Here is a 23,235-nt window from a genome sequence, read left to right on the forward strand (position 1 = left end):
GGGGTGCTCTACGCCCGCTAGAAAGACAAATAAATAAATGCATCATTTCCCAATAGAGACGTTTGACATACTTACGTAAGTAACTCTTCCTCACACTTGACCAAATCAAAGCATCACAACTTCAAATTGTTCAGCCCATTCCTTGGGTATTATTGCTAAAGTTTTCAATTTACCACATCTTCCAAATGAAGAGATATTTGATATTTACTGACATTTTATTCTGAGGAAAAATGTTCATTGAAGTCATTTTCAGGATGTGCTGGATTCCTGCTTTTTGTTATAAATCTGGTCTGTGCAACCACATGCAGACAAACAACGCAGAGTCATGAAGTCATAAAACTATATTTATAAATAAAAAGGCATTTCCTTGATAAACGAGTAGTGTGAGAGACATGGTAAGATTTTTCTTATTACTATCCATCGCAACAAGACAAACTAAAAATGCTTGGGTTATCACACAGGTGTCAAACTCAAGGCCCGGGGGGGCAGATATGACCCGCCACATCATTTTATGTGGCCCGCAAAGACAAATTGTGCATCAAATTCGTGTGTATTTACTAGAATTGCAAATTGTCTTCAATTATATCTTTTTTTTAAATATTTGACCAGTTTTTACTCATCTGATTTGAAAACGAGTTATTTGTCAGTTTGTTTTGTAGCTTTTACTGTATATGAGGTGCTCATACATTTATTTGGGTTGACAGTCATAATGGCCCTCCGAAAGAAGCGAAATAAAATGAGTTTGACACCCCTGGGTTAACAGATAGAAATAGAATTAACGTCGTGTATAAATGAACAGAACTTGAGGCTCATGTTTTGCACTGTAAAATAAAATCAGTTGTGATCAACCAACAGACATGATCAAACATTCTGACTGTAAGAACGACCGAGATTCTCCAATTATTTTTTCTCTCTCGCAAGTCAAGCAAACATTTAAGTATGAACAATTTAACAGTTAGTGTTCAAGCTGACGTCGTGTTTTATTAGTGAAGGAGGCTAAGAGCCCCCCCCCCTTTTCCTCCCTCAGATCTGACCCTGGTGGGGGAAGAAGGGGGAATGGGGTCAAAGAATGTTAAGATAGAGAAGACAGGCAGCGGAGAGAAAAACAAAATGAAAAACATCCACGTAGGAAAACCGCTGAGTCATCCTTCCCATCTGTCTGTTTTCCACCATTTCCCTCTCCCTCTCTTGCACTAAAACTCTTCCCCACTGAGAGGCGGAAACTGACTGACGGGCCCTTTGGTGCCGTTTTGAGCGAACTGCGGAAGGAGGAGTGTTTCTTCACTGAAGAAAGTATGGCCACAATGACTAAGAAGAAATGCACAAAAGAGGCGGAACATTTTTTTTTTCTCACAGCACACACAACAGGACTGGTTGCATCCATGCTTTTAGGAATCGGGAGGCCTCGGAATGCAGCTGCTGCAAGCTTTGCCTCTGCCGACCGGCAACAACTTGCCCCCCCCCCCCCCCGCTCCCCCAATCTGCTACAATTTGATTTGCTCGCCCTCCGACCCGGGTCACATCACGTCCACAAAGAACTCGCCGGCGTTGCCCACCGACATTCGCAGGGACTGTCGCGACGCGGTGAGCTCGGGAGGGGCCGAGGCCAGTTCCCTACCCGGGGGGGCTCCGGGGGCGGATGCGAGCAGATGAGGCGGCTGCTGGGGCAGGCCGGGGGGGCCGTAGACCAGACCTTGGCCGTAGTGGGAGTTGGCGCTGCGGTGACTCAGCGAGCTGCGGACGCTTCGCTCGCTGGGGGGAGCCGCCGAGCGCTCGCTGGGAGCTCGGTGGCTCCTGATCTCCGGTTCGCTTCCGCTGCCGCCGGATTTGCGGCCCTCGTTTTTGCTGCAGTTTGAGCCGCTGCTTTCTGTGGGACAGAGGAGTGCGTGCAGATGTAAATCATTGACTCGATGGGAGCCGCAAACAAGAGCTGCTTGCTCGCTCCCGTCCCGTCGCTGTGCCACTAAAGAGTAAATCCCCGCAGATCTGACCTCGTTTTGACAGATTACAAGGTTTCCTTTTATGGCTGCACAAAGGCCAGTCATTTGAGTGGATGCCTCTTGAATGACTCGAACGCAAAAACAATAGCACGACGCGTGAAATCTCCCAAACGCAACAAAACTTGATGTATCAAGCTTTTTCTGAAGCACTGGACTCTGCCATTAAACAGAGGTTTCTGGGACCACAGCAGGCCGGCCGGCCGGGATGCGTAAGACGCGCGGCGCTCTCGGTAAATACTGCTGTTAATGTGCACAAACCACAATGTCTGACTTTCCACTCCTACGCGGTGATTAATTTAAATCCAAGTCTTAAGAGATCCAGGCTAGAGAAAATATTTGACAGAGGCAGGCTGTGTTCTTTGAGCAGATGGGAGTATAAAAACAGTTCACCGCTTTCAATCCTGGATTCAAAGAGCAGACATCAGTTTTTACTTGATGCATAACTGACCACGTCCTCCTCAAAGCCTTTAGAATTGCCTTTACCGATCTGTTAAGTGGACTTGCATTTCATGGCAAGTGTGATTTCAACCACACCTTGAAAGTTTCTGAACTCACCGCTGTGTTGGCTACCGGCACTGCCAGCGGCTGGCCCGCCGGGGAAGGTTTGCGGAAGGTCATAAGGGTGAGGGATAGGGAACTGGTAGGGCATTGGCCAGGGAGCGGAGCCGGGGTGAGGCAGAGGGGGGAGGGTGTCCTGGTCTGAGGCGCCCCCACTGGAACCGTCGTGGTCATGGAGAGACAGGTGGCTCATATCTGTAGGGCGACAACGTACTCTAGTACGTATATTCTTTTTTTTCTTTTTCCTCCCCCCACTTACTGCCGCAGAGGTCTCCAAACACATAGTAGCACTGCTCCGAAAAGGTGATCTTATTGACGGTGTGTCGGATGTAGCCGGCCTTAAGCAGGTTGCTGGCGTATTTCCGCGCTTCTCTGCGATCTGTGAAGCCTTCCACGTGATGGAAGAGCCAGTCCACCACATCGGAGCCTAGAACCACACGAGCAAATCCTTTCAAGCTCAACGCCAAGACCGGCTTCCCCGACCGAGCCCGCCGGACAGTACCGATGAAGGCGTTGGCGATGGTGATCTTCAGCCACATCCTGTCTCGCACTTCCAGGCCCGACTCGGGACAGGCCATGGCTTTAGCGACTGTTGCCATGTCGCTGTGTATGGAGAGGTGGAAGTCATCAAATCCTAGGAGGGGGAGGAAAAAAAAAAGAGCTTATTCACATTGTTCCTCTTTTCAATTTTAGATGCTTACGCTGGTCTGTTTTAGAAATCATCATAAATAATATGTGCGCTACCGTGGCCCTCCCTGTGTCTGGACACTTGGATTGAAGTCCAAAGTTGTTCAATAACGGCTTGAACTGAACGTCCTCTCAAAAACACAGACACAGCGTTCCTCGGAGTTTATTTTTTGAGTGGAGTGCATCTCACCGAGATGAAAGTAACGGCAACTGTTTGAAGCGTTTTACACTTGAACTGCTTTCTGGCTTGACACATTAATTCATTCATGTATGTGCATAAAGAAAAAAAATCTTACCCTTTAAGCACTTGTAGCTTTTTAAGATTGCATCATCATGCTTTTGTGAGTGATTTTTTTTTTTTTTTTTGACTGATGCAATCTTAAGAGACCATTCCTGGCCCGAGATCTTTCACCTTTTGTGCTTTAAGTGATTCAAATAGCACGAATGCAAGTTCAAGCCTTAAAATAATCAAGCATCTTTCCACCCTTGAAAGCCCATCCAAAACACGCATGACCAAAAAAAAAAAAAAAGGCCAACAACAACAAATCTGTTCATCGAGTGTCAAAGGACAAATAGGATTCAGAGTGAAATAGTCCTCGGCGAGATTGCAGGGGAGATGAAAGTGGTGAGTTATGGCTGACTTTTGACAAAGCAGATGGAAGCTAGCTGTGAAGCACAGTCAAACTCTGAACGCAGACAAATGTGGAGCCCAGACTAGTTGCTGGAATCAATTTAGGGATGGGCTCTCCAACGCTTCTGAGGGTATGTGGCTTTATCGCTCAGGGTGTGGAAGAGACAAGGCGTTCGAAATTGGAGGAGAATTTTTTTCTTTTTTTTTGCGTCAATGTGCATAGGAACTATTAAGAGTTTCATTAACCAGCTGTACTGCTTCTGCCTCATATTGGGTGTGTTATAATTTAGAATTATAAATGAGAATATACTTACGTTCCGTTTCTGGAATGGAGCTACTGATGGAGGAGCTGGTGGAAGTGACGGTGCTCATGGAGGGGCTCATACCGTAGGCAGGATACACCCCGGTCATGGCTGCAGTATGCGACACCCACGCCGCAGGGTCAATAGGTCGGATGGGCTCACCTGCGGGATCAAATGGTTTTAAAATGATTGATTTGCTTCAAATAACGTAGCTTGATGTATTCTGACAAACAGAATGAGCTCATCATTCATTAACAACCATCAGCCCCATATACATATTTTTTTTTTCGTTTGGTGTGGTGCTGTGAATCGTTTGCAATATCGAATATTGAAAAAATATCGACTTCCAGACAGGCAAAGAAAGCAAAAGAAAGCACTCACTTCTCGGCAGAGCAAAGCAGCTCCGCGGGTTCGGGTCCCAGCATTTAGCCACGGTTAAAGTTATTGGACTGGTAATCAAAACACATGATTGCACATTAACAATGCAGCAAAGGCATAGGAAGGATTTTACGTTTGTGTTACCCAGGCTTGTGCACGATGTCCCGAAGCACTCGAACTGCATCGTCATTGCTCATGTTCTCAAAGTTGATGTCGTTTACCTGAGTGGAACCAAAAACAAGCAGAGTTGTTGCTCAATACTTCCAAAATTGGCTTTTCATTATTTGTGGGCGAATGATCATAATATTTAGACGTGGTTGCCAGATAGTTTGACCGAGGAAAATCCAACTGTAATGGTTGACAAAAACCACAAAGCGCAGCATCTCCCAATGAAAATATTTTCCAATCCAATTATGACAACACAAACAGGCTCACCGCTAAATTATTTCCCAGAGTTAAAACCTAACCTCGGAGGCTTGCATCGGTGGGACTGGCTATATTTCAAGTGACTGTGGGGAGAAGCACAGTCGCTTGGAATGACAACTCATTGCCAGTACACGTCGCAAGATTCATCTGTAGCCCGAGATGATTCTGACTTTATGGAATATGGCTTACGAGGCACTAGCTTCATCACCTCTCCGCGGCTTTTTTTGTTTCGAAGCCGACTGCTCTCGCTCGACTGGGCCTCATTTGCAGGCGCCGAACGCAAACCTGACAGACATTGGGCGGATTTTGCAACAAACGCAGCCGCACACCTGCAAGAGCATGTCCCCGGGCTCGATGCGTCCGTCGGCAGCCACAGCTCCGCCCTTCATGATGGAGCCGATGTAGATTCCGCCATCTCCTCTCTCGTTGCTCTGGCCCACAATACTGATGCCCAGGAAGTTGTACTTCTCTGGAAATATGACAGCATGTTTATTATAAGGACCACCGATGAGCTTTTTTTTTTTTTATATATATATATATATATATATATATATATATATATATATATATATATATATATATATATATATATATATATATATATATATATATATATATATATATATATATATATATATATATATATAAAAAATTGTATCAATGGATTTATAAACACTGTCAATGAATGGTCTTATTTCTTTTGTCTGGTATCTTACCCATGTTGAGAGTAACTGTAATAATGTTGAGAGACATGGTGGAGTCCGTTATGCTGCTGAACGATGACGACTGGACATGAGAACAATAAAAATAAAAAGGGGGGCGGGGTGAGAACGGCTAAATGTATCACGTTGCTGCAACTTAGTGAAGAACTACTGTATGTGGTGGATTGTGTGGTCTCACTCTGTCCAGATTGGAGGCTTTGGGTTTCCGTCGGCGGCGGCGGTGTCGTCTCATTAAACGAGAGGAACTTTGTTCTGTGGAGCTACTGAACCTGGGAAAGAGAATGAGAAATATATCTCCGGGTGGAAATGCTTTTCCACAATAGCCACTTCATAAATAATCATGGCAACCCATCGTAGAAATTCAATTGAAATCATTTTCAGTACGTCACGGAAACCTGAATTTGAGGTCAAGTGGAATATAATGCCGATTCTTTTCAAATCGTTGACTGGTTGAACCAAACGTTTTGTCACCTGCTGGTAGCGTCGTCATCCTCGGAATCAAAGCAGGAAGTGGACTCCAGCTCGCTGCTCATGAAAGAGGAGCAGCTGTCGTACTCGGGCCCGCCACGCCCCGCCGGCCGAGACGAGAACCCGTTCTGCCGACCGCCTACGGAAGAAAAAAAGCATCAGGAGAGGAGTCGAACGTCCTGGCTCGTTGAGACAATCCAAAAATGTACAAATGAAAAAGTTTTCTCTGCTCTGAAATTGTCAGTAGTGCTAATCCTGACCGTGGTCACCGTGCTTGCGTCTCGGCTTGTCCCTCTCTCTCCGTTGCGACGCCACAGAGCCCGTCTCCGTGTCGTTGTCCAAACTGTCCCGACCGCTTGCTGCTTTCCCACTGCGGGTGGAGACACAGTTGAAGGAGACAGACGTCAAGATAACAATATGCAATTCTTTATAGACAATTGTCTGGTTTCTCCTGTTATTCGGTTTTCTAGGAAAGACCGAGAGCCTCAGTTACCATGTCAACACACGGCATCTTTCCGTTCAACAAAACGATAAAAGTGCAATATCCTCTTTCGTGTACTAACTGGTAAGAAGGTGGTCGAGAGTCTCCGATGCCTCCCGTCCTCTCCAAAGGGGGCGCTGCCTCCAAGTCTGCCACCGAACCGGCATCTGCGTGGGGGCCGTCTCCCGAAACCAGCTACGAGGGGGGAAAAAAAGCAAGACTTTATATGACGACGACAACTTCAATTTGGTGGAATTTGGATTTTTCCCAAGAAGCCGCTTAACGTCAGCGTGACAAATGAGCTGCTTTAGTCGTTTAACATCAGAGATAAAACGTGAACAGGCCAGAGAGCAAAAAAAAAACAAAAAACACAGCATTAAGTCATTGCAAGTTGTAACCGGATCCTTTGTTCCAGTTTGTCCGTTAAAAGGGGACATGTTGATTTGATTCATTCACGAGGTCAGTTGATGTGCACAAAGATGGCCCATTAAAAATAATTGAATGGTCAAAATCCGCTGCCAGTAAAACGAAGCAGGCCGCGCCGGAGGGTGTTGGCCAGCTGCTGCGCTACGGCGATTGCGGGCCGAGCCCCCTTTGCACCCAAGAGGGCCATCAATCGAGTCATTGCAACAACACAATAGACGGAGGAGACAAACAAGCTGATACATTAGAACGGAAATAACATTTTGCGGTCTGTGGAATATCGAATCAAGACAGACATCATAATGTGCGTGAAAGGTCCAAGGAAAACACAGATAAGCTTTGCAATCCTAACCTGACGATCAACATTAACGAGATGAGTAGAATGCTAGCATGAACAAGTAGAATCTCCCTGCTCACTAACTATTTCTCTCTGAGTTTTCTTTTTCTTTTTTTAAACAACGAATTTTGTCCTGTGATTTCACTTGTCGGTAATCCAATTTCAAAGTCAAGATGGGAGAAAGTGAGGCCGCGTCCTGGTAAACAGATGCCTCTTTTGTCATGGCAAGTAAGTGGCTTGGGACTTCGCAACGGATAAACGTGCGAGCGCAATGTGCTGCCTGCATTGACTCGAGCTGGCTAAACGCCGCAGCCCATTGGGGAAAAAAATGCTAGGCGGCAACTAACAAATCCCATGGAAACGCAACTGGCAGCCATCTTGCTTGTGCACTGCTGCCGAATTCATTATGCAATAATGATATTAGCAGGAAGATGCGCAGGGCCCTGGAGAAGGACCACGCAATTCATTTAGTTGTTTTCTCATACAAGCTCCGGAGAATCCAACGCGGGCGTGGACTCCTTTGTTTGGCAACTCTCGCTCCGAGGTGTGCCAAACGTGGCACAAAAAGTAGGCTGCGGTCACATAAACACTTCATTTGTATGAAAGAAATTGCAATTGGACTTGGACAACGAATACTGGCAACAAGAAGTGGGCGGACACAGAGTTCAAAAGTTTGAACGGTTAAGATAGAAACTTGCAGAGGAACAGATGAGCAGGATGGGACACACACGCACGCGCATATTCCTGAGCAAGCGGAGGCTGGAATGTTAGTGAGCGACCAAAATGACGAAAAGACTTTTTACTACCTTCAACAAGTACAAAGCAAGAAGCAGTATGTGCTATTTTATCTCTGTCCAGAAGTTCCCGAGTTGAATGACACTTAAATTGAATATTTTTATTTTTTTTATCAAGAGCGGAATTAAAAACCTCTGTTGTTTTCTGCATCGTTCACAATTACACCACCATCATCTGGCATCAATATTTGGCGTTGGTGGAGGTCTGGAGTCTACTTGTTGTCTCTCCAGTTGGAGGCTTTTCCATGATGAAACCAATTCATGTCCATGATTTACATCTTCGCGATAGAAGTTGAAAAGGCTCTATTATAAGCGCACACAACTGCCACTGAAGACCAAAAATGCGGTAAGAGCTCTGCGCAAAAGCCATGACTACGATAGATTGTTGTATTTGAACTCACCCATGACACCACCCGTCCATTAAAGCAGGGTAGTTTTGCGTTGTCGTCAGATATTTCCTCTTTTACCACCCTGCAAACACAACAAAGGAGAGTATCAGTAAACCGGCACAGCAAAAAAAAGCACGAGAACAATCAAATCTGAAGCTGGTTTTGAGGCAATGGGCCTAAATAAATGTTTCAAAACGGTTAATAAAGATCCAATTCAAGCCTATTGGAATTAAAATTGAAATCCAACTGAACTGTATTGAGTTGCTGATTCTGGAGGGAACTTGCATACCAAGTTGTTCTTGTGTGGTTACCTAGTGGTGACATGTTTGAGAATCACTGCATTGTTTATACAAGAGCAGCTACAGATAGATAATACTGTCCGTCAGTTGATAATACTGGTGCCATTTTACTTAACGGTGGGAATGCCAACATTTTAATCCCTGACTTTCATTTAGCTGCTTCATGTCCAAACATCTGCGGTGGATTAAACTCTCATCCACAATAGATGAATACAGTAATGGACTGGAAATGATCTTCTGCCTCAGACAACTGGATTTGATCTGATTGCTACTAAGACGGCTTGGCTTGCTATTTGTTATCGTGGTACTGTTTTGATTTGCAGGTGTATTTACAGAGTATCCCTTTACCTTTCCCAAAATGAATAGCAGTCCTTTGCAAATGTGCCCAAGTTGCTGCCCCTCCCTTATTTGAATTTGACCAAAAACAACTCGTAGCGCAAATATTTCAACAGACCAGGTCTCACTTTACTATTTGGAAGGGACTGTCTGGGGGACCGCTAACATGTACACTTTTTCCACGTTTAACACAAAAGGGACACGGCCATAAATCCGCCAGAGTGATGAACGGTGCATTCCTAAGTCCAACTCTGCATTCCTCCGACTAATGGACAACAACAGCAGCGGCCGGGTGGACAAACTAGCTTTAACTACAAGTTACCCCTCTGATATTACCCTTTTAAAATTAGCTGACCATACGTGACCCCTCCCCAGGTGCTGACAGTTGTGTGTCTCTCTATTTATATGCAGAAACTTCACATTCTAGTCGTGGAAAACAATCACTAAGTTCTGCTAGTGCACATTACAAGTGTGCAGACATGTCATACAGTAGTGAAAGGTGAATTTTTACAGGAGTAAGATATAGGCATTCTAGTAGTGCAAAATAAAGTCATATAGTAGTGGAAGCCAGCATGTACTGAGGGAAAAAAAAGCGAGGAGAGGTCCACAGACTTGTGGACCACAGTGATTTCTAGATCGCATTAGTTGTACGTATATCAAATAAACGTTCAGTGGGCTTTCCATATGGGCCCGCTGGAGACACTACCTCTGACGTTAGCATGTTAGCACTAGCTATCCATACATATTCACCAACTACTGGCATAGGTGACGCTCGAAACTGCTTATTAGCCAGCGTATGTCAGCCCACACCGTAACAAAAGGCATTTTAATGGTAATGGAAACTTTTGCCGTGGTATCCAGAAACTGCCCAAAGTCCCATTTGGACGGCGTTACCATAAGCTACGAGCGGCGCAGGCTAGCCTCATGAGCAATGTAAACAAACGCTATGGACGCTAAACATATGCGCTAGCTAGCCGCTAGCAGCTAACAAAGGAAAGCTAACGCAAGTGGTCGTCAGCCAGGTGAAGTGATGACAAGCCAGCTGGCTACTCCGCTGGCAAGTCTCGCAGCACTAACGTTCTGAAATCCAGCAAGAATGACAGTCTAAAAACAACGTCGTAAAACAAACAGTTACCCGAAGTCATCGTCCATAGATTTGAAGAAGAACTTGTAATTTGGTTTTTTCAGGACATTTTTGAAGTCTGCCAAAGTGACTTTGTCCGCTGGCACAGACAGTTTCACCAGATAGGGTGTCTCCTGGTCGTCGAGGTGGTAGATAATTTTGGTCTCCCCCATCTCGGAGTGCAACTGAGGCGAACAAGCAGGCAGGTCGCATTAAGCCAAGGGCCCCGGCAGGCAGGCTCCCTCTCGGGCCCCGACTCCCCGTGGTGATAGCGGCGGATGTGCCGTGGTCCCTCCCCGGCTCTCCCTGGCCGTCCGATTCGGATGGCTTTTCTTTTCTACGCCAGCGCAGTAAAAACGGCCAAGGGTTCGTACATTTTACGCAGGGTTATTTTCGGCACGTTTAACTGGCGACAGGGTTAAAAAAAAAGACAGAAAATAAGAATGGAAGACGACTCAAAAAAGAAAAGAAAAAATCTCGCTCGTCTACCCTGCCTCGCTACCAAGCTCGGTACTCTCGGCAGTTTGGTTGCACACGAAACTGCACCAAATCATCCAAGGCAGTCTGAAAGGTACGCCCCCTAGTGGAGAGGAGGAGAACTGCAACAATCCATTGACGGTATTCTCGCACTTAGTTTTGCTTTGCCATACAGCATACCTTAGGAGTTATTTCCATGACAACGTTTTTTTTACGACTTCAGTCTTTCCTTCGACCGCTTCCCACCCACAAATGCATTCATGACTATCCAGAATTAATTCAAAGGTAAATATGTACAGCAACCGCAGTTTATTGGACTGAATCCTCCGAGATTTTCATCATTGACAAGGCAAAAAATAAACATAACATATAGGCCAATGCAATAAAGAGAAATGATCTCCAACAGTCAATAAATGGTGTACAAAATGGAGTCTGAAAGACGTGTCTACTATTCCTCAGCGGATAAAATATTACTGATCTCATGGTCATCTATTTTAATCTGTAGGTGGACAATACAACATTTTTAAGTACAAAAAGGGAGCAAGGGTGTTTGGTCTCTGTTTTTTTTAAATAAACTTCGAGGTGGTCGACAGCAAAATTGGAGGAAGATCTCTAGTCCTCTAGAAAGTCATCATCCAAGTTAACATCACTGGTGTCGATGTCATCTACTTCCAAATTATCCAGGTCAATTTCCAGCTCTTCCAGAACCTGTGCACATAGACATTGTTTTTTTTTTTTTAACAGCTCCTTATTGAGAGAACCAAATCAAATAAATCAGAGCATGAGAATGAGAAATTTGACCTTATCTTTTTCCGACTGGGATAACTCTGGGATTTCCTCCTGAGTCTGCGGAGGGACAGTTTCAGGCTCCAAAGGCATGACTAGAGACTCGGCTGCTATTACGGGGACCGACACTAAAGGAGAGTCTTCGCATTCTTCTGTCTGCAAGAGTAATAAAAATACAAAAATGAACCAAGTTCAACAAAAGTGCAAATAAAAGCAGAGTGGTTGGATAACGCCGACAAACCTCAGTAGCAGAAAGCTGCAAGATCTCTTGGGGCTGGTATCCTTGAGCCTCCTCTATAATATTCCGGTCTTCGTTTAGCTGCAAAAAAAAAATCGGTTACGTGACTCTGACCTGTTTAACATTTAATACTAGGAACTACACTTTGTATATTTTCCTCAACTCACAGTGACCAGGGGATAATCTTTGGCTGGCCTGGTGGCGCCTGAGCAATTTTCTTTGAGGTAATCCTCAGCTGCAAATGCTTCTTTCAGACCAGGAAACAGGTTTTCATACTCTGTAGGATCTGCTAAGGATTCAGCAGCCTAAAAGCGTGTTGGAATAACGATATGAGGAAAGACAATGGATGAAAGCAGGGTTCAAATTTGCGACACGAAACTGAACAGTAATCCACCGCGCTTCACCTTCTGGTTGACCTTGGCCAAATTTTCCCTCCACAGTTTGACCACACGGGACACCTGGCTGGGCAGGTATGTGCGTGCCAGGAATGCAGCTTCAGGTAGGCGGTTGGTTCTGATCAAAAGCTCCAAACATTGATCCAGTCTGTGAGGAAATGACGGCAGAGTGACATTTTGGCCGGTGATCAGTCACATATTGAGTCACGAGGAACACTTACTTCCCCTGCAGGAAGTAGGTCATGAAGGCCACATTGTTCTTGCCGTCCTTTTCGGCACCCTCGGCCAGCTTGCCCACCATTGGGGAGTTGCCCGAGGCGGTGGCGAGGAGGAGTAGGCCGCCGTAATCCTGTGCGTGATGCAGACACTCCTGGGCCAGGCCAAATTGGCACTTGCTAATAGCCAGCTCTGCCAATTGCTTCCACTTCTGCTCAGACTACAAGTGAAAGAAAGACGGAAAAAAAAAAGAGAGAATTAGAAATTTATGTCAAATACCCACTCCAAGTATTTATTGGAACACAAATGGTGGAACAACACAATTAGACAGCGACATTTTTTTTTAACTCCTTCCATCAGAGACACAAGTTGAACACATATGTATTTCAAGGCACAAAAGTCTTCTCAAAAGTTACCTCTGCCTCTACAGCCAGCTGGTAGGCAATCTTCAACTCTCCCAGCTGCAAGGCCAGCTCAAACCTGTGTTCAGAGTCTGTGGACACAGCTAACGCCTGCTGCTTGAAACCCTAGGAAGCCAGAAAAAAAAAAAAAAAAGCCATCAATTATTGTAATAACTGCTATCGACAGGAGGTGATGAGTCCTAACCTGTTTTTCCAGGAAGTGTGCCACTCTGGTCCGTTGTTCTTTAGGAATTGTGGGTAGCACTTTGTCGGCCATCCCAAAGTCTCTCCTCATGACAGCAGTTTGATACTCCAGAACGGAGACCAGGAGGGAGTAGCTGACAATGTTGAGCTCCTTGTCTCCCAGGTACAGGCGGTCATCTTTGGGTATGTAACCCAGTAAATACATGGTTCTGCGCAGACAAGAGGCGGGGGGGGGGCATTTTAAATGACTGTCGTTTGTCTTGAAAATGAAAAGGGATGTCTGACCTGTCCAGGTGAGCAATGGTGACGATCTCGCCTCCTACGAAGTAATTGAGTCTGTTGACGGAGCTGGTGTAAATGAAGCAGTCACCAACCCAGAGTCCCGTCTTCACAATCTCCTGGATCTCTCCTTGGACCTGAGCCGAGAGGAGATCCAGGAACTTACAAATGCAAATGTATGGGTGTGTTGGACTCAGATTTCGAATCCTTTTTTTTTTTTTTTTTTGGAATGGCTTTTACTAAGACGTGTGTTTCAAAAGCCGGAAGCACACAAACCTCAAAAGCATCCTCAATTCCATCCTCTGTCACACCTTCGTTGTTCTCTTGCGAGGCAGCGACTTTTTCGGCCATGTAACGAAGGATGAAGAAAGACTCTTCCGTTGCGATGCAGACCAACTCGCCGGAGTCAGACCAGAAGATCTGCACACGGGGGGAAAAAAAAAATAAAAATGAATGAATACCAGGTTGAGACTCAAACCAAGACAGACTGCTCATGACTTGCTCTAGGAGAAGCGCACTTACGTGTTTAGGTTGGATCTCAATGCGGCGGATCAGCTCGGTGTTCTCCCAATCGTAAAAAGCCAGACCGTTCACCGACCTCACCCCGAGCAAGAAACCACCGTAGATACCTGCAGGGTCCCCCAAAAAAGGCATTGTTTTCATTTTCTACTGTCATTGATTACATCTCTGAACCCCAGCTTAGCATTGCCGTTACCCTCAGCTCCAGAGTCGGGCTTGAAGGATTTCTTCTCTTTGAAGTTCTTGAATATTTTGACGACACTGTTGCTTTCTCGAATGGCATATCTGTTTTAAAAAAAAAAAGAAGCCTATTAACAATGACGCACATCTATTGAGGAGTGGCCCATCCCAGACAGACTCATAATGGAGCACTTACTCAGAAGAGTCGTGTGCCCAAGCAAACTCCTGCGCTGAGCCAAAGCTCTTGTTCCTCAGAGCCATGGCGGTGTAGATGATGTACTCGCCATCTCCGCACACCACGACAAACCTACGAGGGAGAGCGCAAAGTGAGAGCAGGCCTCTCAGAGGGAGGGGAACTTGAAATGACAGCGTACCTCCCATTGGGGTTGTGTTGGATGGTTTGAGGGTAAATTTCACAGCTGCCCATATCTTTCACAGCCAGCGGGAGCCGCTCCCCGTCCTTGATCTCGGCGTCACCCATGGCCTTCAAATTGGCCTGCTGTATTTCACTGTGCTTGGCCCAGATAATTTTGCCGCTGGTGTCCATCGACATGGCCGGCTCCTCGCGCCCAACCTGCGGAGAAGTAGTCGAGATTGAACACAGAAGAAATGTATGTGCTACTATCAAGAATTTGAAAATGTATGATGACAACTATGCTCTTGTACTCACTTTGATGATGATACTGCCTTCATCATAGCCCAGAGCTACATTGTTGGAGCCCCTGAGACCGCATACACACCACACCCGCTCCATTCCGTAGTTGAGCGTGCTCTCCAGGCGGTACGTGCTGGAGTGCCAAATGCGAACCGTACCTTCAGCGAGAGGAGATCAAAGTTATGCGAGGCAAAGCTCAGTCAAGCTGTTGGAAGAGAACAAAACAGAGAGAGGATATATATATATTCCAGCTCACCATCCTCTGACCCGGTGATTATAATCGGGAGCTCCGGGTGGAAGCTGACACAGGAGACGTTCTGGGCATGGCCCTCCAAAGTTTGAACGCAGGTCTTGTTCTGGAGTGGAGGTAACCAAGAACAAATTATGCAAAGGGGTAGGAAATACAAATGAGTCATTCAAACAGCTGAATTAGTATTGGTCAGTTACAATGGTACCTGGTAGTCCCAGATTTTGACCTGGCGGTCATCAGCGCCTGATATCAGGTAGGGCTTGTCTCCTCCGCTATAATAGTCGATGCAGTTGACCCCTTTCTCGTGGCCTTCCAAAGTGAAGTTGGGAGATGACGAGCCCAGTTGCCAGACCTGAAACCACACAAGGACACGACTAAATGAGCTTTAACACGCTCGGTAGCCCCCGAATATTTTGACGAGGAATAATAAGGAACATTTCGACAAGCCTTTGAGATCCATAGCTACTATATGGCAGGCAAGGTTCTTACCTTGATAGTCCTGTCAAGGGAGGCGCTGGCAAATTGATTATTGTCCTTTGGGTTGATGACGATCTGCATGACGTAATGCGTGTGACCCTCAAACACCTGGCTGCAGGACCACTTCTTATCCCAGTCCCATAGCTTGATCAACATATCATCTACATCAAGATAGGGAGAGCGTTTAAGAAGCGCACTGCTGGAGAAAGACATTTGTGTGTTGATTACAAGGACAAGCCTACCGCTGCTGGTGAGGATGTAGGGCTGTGTTGGGTGGACAGCGATGCAACGAATGTAGTCAGAGTGGGCTTCAAACATGTGAACGCGCTCCAAGGTGTTGTAGTTGAACACGCGGATCTGCATGTCATCCTATTGAGGGAGAGAAAAAAACATTTTCTGTAAGAAAAGTTTGAGAAAAGCAGGTGGAAGACAGCATTGCAAGACTTACTGCTCCAGTGATGACCCAGTTCTTCCTGGCTACAAATTTGGATGCTCTTACGGGGAGGTCACACACTTCAAACGTCTTCACCAGTGTCTGATTAAAAAAAATGAAGAAATCAAATGTTATATTTTCAGTTTATTCAGTTGCGGTTGTCTAATATCGTAAAAAAATACTGCTCATGCATGTTTTACTTGTGTTTCGTGGTTCCACACACAGACGCTGCCGTTGTATAGACTGGCCAGCATCCATGGCTCGGTTGGGTGAAGGTCCACACTCTTCACACGGTCAGACCTGGCTGTCAACCTCCGTTTGATGTCAAGCCTCAGCGGCTGAAAAATTGAGAACACAAATGTCGTTTCTGAGCAAAACATTTAAGGTGATGACCACGTTACAATACATTTCAGATTGGCGTTCAGTCATGACACTGACATTCATGACACGTAAACATTTAACAAAAATGTGCTACAGTTAATTAGGTTGTTTATATTAACATGTATTAGTCTTTATTTCAAGTTATTAGACAACATTTGACAATTAAACAGCCAAATTTTGACATCTGACGATCTTCTGCACACCAGAGCTAACTAGCCGCTAAGCTGCTACCGAGAATAGCTTGTTTTTGCGAAAACCAGACAAACAAATCAACATAGTAAAAATAAAAACTGCGTAGAAATAATGACAAGCTCTACTTTAAGCCTTACTGACCATTTTCAATCACCGTTTCTTCGACACAAGATCAGATAATGGTGTTGCGCGAGCCAAATGTCGCGATTTGAGTGAACGGGCAATAGACACTGACGTGGAAGTTCCGGGAAGACAAATCCCGCGAGATCTGGAGCGAGAACGATTGTTGTGACGTGGCGGGTAGCAACGAGACAAATCAAAAATATTTGCAATTAAAAATAGAATATCTAGGGTTATGGTTATGATAGACCTAGTTTCAAACACGTTACAACAATAAAAGTGATTTTATATAGTTATAAATAGATGTTTTGGACCATATTTATGAATTATTTATAATTACAAATACGCTGCCATTAGATCATTCCTAGTGGTTTTTCCTTCTGCAAACTTAATTTGGTTTAAAGTAAATGTTTCCCAAACTTTCTTCTTCTCCCTTTTTAAATTTTAGGCTTAGGCTTAAATGTAAACAAATATAGAGAGGAACTACTATTAACGAGCCTCGATGATGCTTCCTGAACGCAGCAGAGCAAACCAAGATGGTGGTACGTTTTGCTTCCGCACGTCTCGTCATAAACATGCAAACTAATGTGCACTTTTGACAGATTTTCTTGTCATTCTCGTGACAGAAATTTGGGCTCCAGTTCAAAGCAACTCTTGAGAATGTCACCAACGTGAGACCAGTGGGCGAAGACTTTCGCTGGTTTCTGAAGGTAGGCTGTTTAACGTGCTAATTCAGACTACTAAGCAACAACAACCAATTCATTTTGCTTTCAGATTTGATCACCCAAGTGCTGCAAAAGTTATTATCATCACATATTATTGTGAAGAAATGTTTTTACTTGACTTCCCATTTTAAACATCTGGTGAATGGGTTCAAATGTGTTGCATATTTGATGGATTCACCTTGTTTATCTCTGCCATATACATGAGACTAATATAACATTGATAATTGATTTTCTCTGTTTAGCTCAAATGTGGAAACTGTGGAGAAATTCCAGACAAATGGCAGTATATAAACCTGGCGGTAAGAATGATGCTTGGTGTTTATGGATGTTTTTTGTTTTTTTTACCAAACTTGCATATTTACTTGCAGTGTGTGTTTTAGGAGAGCGTACCATTAAAAGGAGGAAGGGGAAGCGCCAGCATGGTGCAGAAGTGTAAGCTTTGTTCCAGGGAAAATTCAATCGGTAAGAGCCAGCCGTGTTCATGTCTGATTCGCAATTGCTATCCGTGTGGTCTCACAAATAATGTTTTCATGCAGATATCCTGGGCGACACCATTACTCCGTATAACGTAAGGCCCGAACTGTTCCATTTGACGTCGTCGGTTCTCAAGTCTGTCCTTTGCAAACGTTAAGTGTCGCATAGCCTGGCTTCCTGTCTGTCTGCTTCATCCCAGGCTGAGGACAGCGAAAAGTTCAAGACGATGGTGCAGTTTGAATGTCGAGGTTTGGAGCCTGTTGATTTTCAGCCGCAGGTGAGTAACTCAATTTAACTGACCATCCACAAAAGATGATTGTCCGTTGTTGAAATGGACACCCAATGTGGGAGAAAATGATTGAAGTCATTTCAAACCCACCTCAGGCTGGCTTTGCTGCACAGGGAGCAGAATCTGGAACGTCATTTCCTGAAGTAAACCTACTAGAAAAAGTAAGAAGATTGTTTATCTGGGCTGGTGGAATATGACTGATGACATCATTATTTGTCGTCCTCATTTCAGGATTGGACAGACTACGATGAGAAAGTCAAAGAATCAGTTGGAATATATGAAGTCACGCACAAGTTCATCAAATGCTGATGGTGTCGCCTGGCATGTGAGAAGGGACACTATTGACGACAAAAAAAAAGGTCTGTCCAGTTTCCAGATGGATGGCTTCAATATGTGGCAGACAGCAGGTGACGTGAACAATTCAGCTTTTAAAAAATATATTCAATAAAAAGGAGAAAATACAAATCTTGGTTTGAGAACTTTTCAAGAAATGTCCAGGAGTGATTGACTACAAATGTGTAATTAGCATGTGTGTGTGGATTAGAAATTGTTTTGAAAATTAATGTTTTTTTTGTTTTTTGTTTTTTTTTTACAAAAGAAAAGCCTAATTTTTTTTCTAAAAAAACTTTCAAAGGGCAGTACGCATCCTGATTAATACCGAGACTGGAAGTTGGGCATGACAAGAGATTTAGACTAAAAGAGTCAAACATGATGTGGCCAACACGTTTAATACTTTTAGCCCATTTGACTCTTTCCATCTCTTACATGGAATGCCCCAAAGAGTAAATCAAACAGATTTAAATATACACTTAAAAACATGTTCAATAGCGTCGTAGTGGCGGCTGACACAACCGGCCGGCCGCTGTAGTTGAGATGACAGAACATATTCAAAAATACATCCCGACATTAGCCATGCCATTATCCCGAAAGCCAACGAGATCTCAAACAAGCAGTCAATTATCACCATTAAAATGAAACCGTGGATGGACGTAAATAACCCAAAGAGTGGATGTTTCTCATACGTAAGTTGGGGACGTTAGTGGAAAAAGAATACTAAAGTGAAAGTCGGCTCCTAAAAATACACCTGGGGGGGACCCTCTTTGCAGACCTACTCATGAGGCCAACTTACAAAAAAAAAAAAAAAGGTGTAATGAAGTAGTGCACAAAAATAATCAAAGTATATAAACAGGTGGCAAGTGCTCAATCTGACAACAAAAATGGGCCTGGAGGGAAATGGAGCCATGAAAAACAAACAAACGGGAACATTTGCCTGTTGCGGCCGCTCTAGTTGTCGTCGTCTTCGTTGTCGTCATCCTCGCTGATGAGGTAGCCCCGGGCCCCGCTGTGGTGAGGAGACGGTGAGGGCTTGTTGAAGAAGGGCAGGCGGAAGGTGGGCGAGGGAGAGCGCTCCTCGCGGGTGGGGCTGCTGCTGGGGCTTTGGCGAGGGCTGATGGCCTGCAGCATGCGACCTTTGCCCTCCTTCAACATGTGCTTCTGTGAGTGAACATGAATATGAAGTTGGCAACGGCTTCAGACTCGTGCTGCTGCGCAAATGTGTCATCAAAAAGAACACGACATGCTCACCAGAGCTCCCTCAGGTCCAAACATCTGCAGGAAGTTGCCAATGAACTCGCGGGACTTCTCCTCCCACTTCTGGATGAGGTCGATGCTCTTCTCCTCCACCTTCTGGACAAACTCTTTGCTCTTCTCCTCCACGTCTCGTACCTTCCTCTTCACCTTGTCCACGCGCTCCTGCAGGTGGTACTTCTTCTCCTGGAGAATGGCAAGACGCTTACGCCCTCCCTCCTGACAAGATTCGAAGACGGCGGCGGGCGCTTCTTACGTTGATGAAGCTGACGTTGAGTTCCTTGGCCGTGTAGCCCCTCTGCAGGTTGCGCCTGACGTACACGTCGTAGTCGCGGACGATGCGGGTGATGATGTCGGAGGTGGAGATGCCTTCTGTCCGTTGGGTGGGCGCAAACATGCCTGCGAGGAGAAAGGCATCTTTGACCTCAAAAACCTTTTTCCAATTCCAATCGGTTCTCGCTAAGTCTGTGCCAGTCAAGTGCAATTATATGCACTTCCACTAGATGGCGGAAGTTTAATTTATGTTCTCCTAGCCATCCCAATACAACAGTGGGTATAAAAAGTCAACCCCCCTCCTCCCCTCAGTTTAAATGGCAGGTTTTTGTGACCTTCCTGTGTGCTGTTTCTTGTTTACCTGCTTCCTTAATGTGCTTGTATACGTCGTCACTGCCGGCCGAGGAGTACGGGATGTCGTCGTGGGCCACAAAGTCGATCTGGTGCGGCCCGCAAAAGTGAAAAATCAAATCAAATGGAAATTAGCGAGGTGACACGCTGGGAAGCCCTCTCTCGTCCACTCACGTGGTGTTTGGCGAGGAACTCGGGCGATAACGTCCAGGGGGCGTTGCGGACCACTTCGTCCACGTAGCGGCAATGTCGGATGGCATCGTAGCGCTCGTCTTCGTTCATGACCGTGAAGCCCTTGAACTTGTGCGTCAGGTCGTCGCTGCACACTTGAAACACAAACAATCCAGGGTGAAATGACGTTGGCGCGGCACGTGACAAACGTAATATGGAAACCACACTTGCCTCCAACTATGAGGTGCGTGTTTGGGAAGAGGCACTTGGCCTGCATTAGAGCCCTGGCATGTCCCGAGTGGAAAACGTCAAAGATTCCATCGGCGTACACCCTCACCGGCCTTTCCGCTGTATGGACGCAAAAGGCCATCAATGATTCATTAGGTGAAACGATGCGGGATCGATGACGCTTGGACTCACGCCGCGTTCCCCGTTTGGCCTCCTCCATGCTGACCCTCTCGTAAGGCTGCGCGTTGGCCGGCACCAGCTCGTCGGCGAAAGGCGCCGGGTGCTTCAAGCCCTGAAGGGAGCCGCGCAATCAGCACGGAAGTTTAAGCAACGCTCCAAACGAGCCTCGTGGTTTCTTGCTCTTGGGATTGCGCAATCGAGTGAAACGCGGTGCCGACTCACCACGGTGCATCGGGGGATTTTGCCAATCTTTTCTCCCACCTCGTTGTCCACGTGGGAGGTATCTCGTTTCCTTTTCCTGGACTGAAGCGGCACGCCGGCACTTTCCATCTGAGTGAGAGGTGAAGACAAACGACCGTAACAGCTGCGACGAGACGAACGAGAGCCAGAAGCGAGCGGCTTATGTCACGTGTCCGATTGACGCAGCACAAAGTCAGCAGCGTGCGGTCGGCCGTATCAGACGCTTATTGACTTCGGATGACACTTTGACCTTCCTAACAGTTACACTGCTCCATTTAGGAAACACCGTTAGCATCTGCTACACCTTCCCCAATGACAGAGCCCAAATTCTCCTCACAGAATGCTTGAGGCCATCAAAGTGGGACTTTGTTTTTTTTAAACAGCCAGGAAGTGGGATTCCTTTAGCTTCTTTAGGATTGAACATTGCAGCTGTGCACACAAAAAAGTGATAGTGGCAGCTGAGCCAACACTCATTTTGCACATTTCATCATACTGTACATGCTGCTATAACATGACAGGAGTGAGAAATCCTGTTTAACCGCATGCTTAATGAGCAACCCTTTCAGAGTTGATATTGTTGACAGGGAAATTACCCCGAACAACCATTTATTTGCATATGCTGCTGTGCGGGGGGGCCGCTGAAAAATGAATGGTGGGCCACAAACGGCCCCCGTCCCATAGTTTGGGCACCCTCCAATTATCTTATCACCACCATGAAAGTAGACTGGTTATCTTTGTGTTTGTCGAAATAAGACATTTCCAAACATTTGCTTTTACTCTGGAAATGCTTTTGCTTACTTAATTCATGCTATTAGAATTTTTGCAATTTCAGAACATTTTTGTCCTGGAAGTAAACTTTCTTTTCTACCCACCCGAAACTTATAATTGTGTGTGAATTTATAGGTGACAAAGGACAATTCTTTTTATGGTCAAAGTTGACGCGAAGAACATTTTTAAGACTCCTCAAGATGAAAATCAGCTACTTGGGACTAAAGGCAACTGACAGCAGATAACTAGTGCCACTGGTTCAGCAGGTTTAAGTCAGCTGGTTTTCTTATCGAGCAACACAGCCTCCCAACCTGCTAACAACTTGACGTACAAAAGTTTTGTTCTGTTGTTATTTACTTACTGTTCACTTTTGTTCGGTGTGCTACTTGTTGAATTTCTCGGCGACACCTCCTTTCCGCAAAGCTAGTTAGTTATCCGGCTAACAGAAAGGAAGCTCGCTTAACCACCGCCGACTACGAGCTTGATGCTAGCTATTGCAACTTGTTTGCTAACTTGGAGCGAGTCAGCCAGAGACAAGTCAAAACAATTCCCGGTGGCGTGGAGCTACTCCTTGGTGCTCGCTGTGCTAGCCGCGGCGGAGGAGTGCACAGGGGCAAGGGGAGACACGCAATCCGGCGGCCCCGGCGGCAGAGGAGTGACAGATTGTACTACAACGCTGACAGGTCAACAATTTTGGGACTACAAAAGTCAGCGGAAGAGATTTGAGAAATGCATTTCCGGCTTTGTGCTTGGGCGGTGCTGCCACCTAGCGGAGTGGTATCGAAATTGACTGCTGTTCATTTCGTATAATAATAATAATAATACTAATAATACTACTACTACTACTACTAATAATAATAATAATTAATGAATTGTTTTATATAATATTTTTATATAATATTTATATAATTATATAATTATTATTATATTTAAAATTAATATTAATAAATAATTATAATTATATTATTATTATTTATTATTAAGCTGTTGCTGCAGCGCATCATTTGCTCTTTTTATGGTCAACAAGACCTTAATGACCCCTTCCGCAATGCCAATCCATCACCCAATCAGGAATAGGGAATTCTATTTGGTCAAATTGCAGCAAAATTATAAATGAATACCACAACGAAACTCACTTGCTCACATGATGAAGGTCACTGACATCCTTTATGGTTGCTTATGTGGCGTATTTCGAGTGCGTCAGTGTGGGGTGGGGACAGCTCGCTCTGGTGAATTATTTAACAAAATCAGTGGGCTCCTCTCCGTGCCAGAGGTGGCTCCCAGCATGCAACTGCCCGCATTGAATAAATCATGTGGATAATCCTCCGTTGGGAGCCAGCACGCACACTTGATGAATGAAAGACAATCAGAGGCAATCATCTTGTAAATCCA

At 45.3% G+C, this 23,235-nt stretch overlaps 4 protein-coding genes across 5 annotated transcripts; 1 reads left to right on the forward strand and 3 right to left on the reverse strand.

The window, feature by feature from the left end:
* Positions 1 to 331: 331 nt before the first annotated feature.
* Positions 332 to 10,948, reverse strand: LOC147046003 (segment polarity protein dishevelled homolog DVL-3-like). Its single transcript, XM_085930945.1, has 15 exons — positions 10,367 to 10,948; positions 8,609 to 8,678; positions 6,736 to 6,848; positions 6,433 to 6,542; positions 6,176 to 6,311; positions 5,883 to 5,973; positions 5,699 to 5,768; positions 5,312 to 5,451; positions 4,701 to 4,777; positions 4,560 to 4,627; positions 4,191 to 4,340; positions 3,061 to 3,192; positions 2,818 to 2,985; positions 2,556 to 2,753; positions 332 to 1,867 (listed from the first exon to the last, which is right to left on the reverse strand). The coding sequence occupies exons 1-15, from the start codon at positions 10,525 to 10,527 to the stop codon at positions 1,518 to 1,520; spliced, it is 2,034 nt and encodes a 677-aa protein (XP_085787071.1). The 5' UTR covers positions 10,528 to 10,948; the 3' UTR covers positions 332 to 1,517.
* A 173-nt stretch (positions 10,949 to 11,121) lies between these two features.
* copb2 (COPI coat complex subunit beta 2) lies at positions 11,122 to 16,745 on the reverse strand. Its single transcript, XM_085930944.1, has 22 exons — positions 16,579 to 16,745; positions 16,065 to 16,202; positions 15,880 to 15,966; positions 15,674 to 15,800; positions 15,444 to 15,592; positions 15,160 to 15,306; positions 14,961 to 15,060; positions 14,720 to 14,862; positions 14,424 to 14,623; positions 14,246 to 14,356; positions 14,066 to 14,154; positions 13,873 to 13,979; positions 13,627 to 13,770; positions 13,357 to 13,487; positions 13,073 to 13,280; positions 12,883 to 12,993; positions 12,472 to 12,686; positions 12,260 to 12,398; positions 12,023 to 12,160; positions 11,859 to 11,936; positions 11,633 to 11,773; positions 11,122 to 11,539 (listed from the first exon to the last, which is right to left on the reverse strand). Exons 1-22 carry the CDS (start codon positions 16,579 to 16,581, stop codon positions 11,444 to 11,446), a joined length of 2,802 nt encoding a protein of 933 aa, XP_085787070.1. The 5' UTR covers positions 16,582 to 16,745; the 3' UTR covers positions 11,122 to 11,443.
* Positions 16,746 to 16,946: 201 nt separating this feature from the next.
* Positions 16,947 to 18,523, forward strand: czib (CXXC motif containing zinc binding protein). 2 transcript variants are annotated; one of them, XM_085930947.1, is made up of 8 exons: positions 16,962 to 17,099; positions 17,184 to 17,267; positions 17,525 to 17,581; positions 17,663 to 17,744; positions 17,819 to 17,850; positions 17,956 to 18,033; positions 18,141 to 18,206; positions 18,277 to 18,523. In XM_085930947.1, the coding sequence occupies exons 1-8, from the start codon at positions 17,094 to 17,096 to the stop codon at positions 18,352 to 18,354; spliced, it is 483 nt and encodes a 160-aa protein (XP_085787073.1). In that variant the 5' UTR covers positions 16,962 to 17,093; the 3' UTR covers positions 18,355 to 18,523. The 2 variants fall into 2 exon arrangements, with proteins under 2 accessions (XP_085787074.1, XP_085787073.1); XM_085930948.1 differs by lacking the exon at positions 18,277 to 18,523 and having other exon boundaries at positions 16,947 to 17,099; positions 17,915 to 18,033; positions 18,141 to 18,207.
* pcyt1aa (phosphate cytidylyltransferase 1A, choline a) lies at positions 18,160 to 22,543 on the reverse strand. The gene is made up of 9 exons (XM_085930946.1): positions 22,205 to 22,543; positions 21,058 to 21,165; positions 20,848 to 20,947; positions 20,659 to 20,775; positions 20,431 to 20,582; positions 20,267 to 20,345; positions 19,889 to 20,031; positions 19,630 to 19,818; positions 18,160 to 19,539 (listed from the first exon to the last, which is right to left on the reverse strand). The coding sequence occupies exons 2-9, from the start codon at positions 21,163 to 21,165 to the stop codon at positions 19,330 to 19,332; spliced, it is 1,098 nt and encodes a 365-aa protein (XP_085787072.1). The 5' UTR covers positions 22,205 to 22,543; the 3' UTR covers positions 18,160 to 19,329.
* Positions 22,544 to 23,235: the final 692 nt, after the last annotated feature.

The sequence above is a fragment of the Syngnathus leptorhynchus genome, chromosome 14 (genome assembly GCF_054491065.1).
Source record: "Syngnathus leptorhynchus isolate UIUO chromosome 14, UIUO_Slep, whole genome shotgun sequence".
NCBI classification, from domain to species: domain Eukaryota; kingdom Metazoa; phylum Chordata; class Actinopteri; order Syngnathiformes; family Syngnathidae; genus Syngnathus; species Syngnathus leptorhynchus.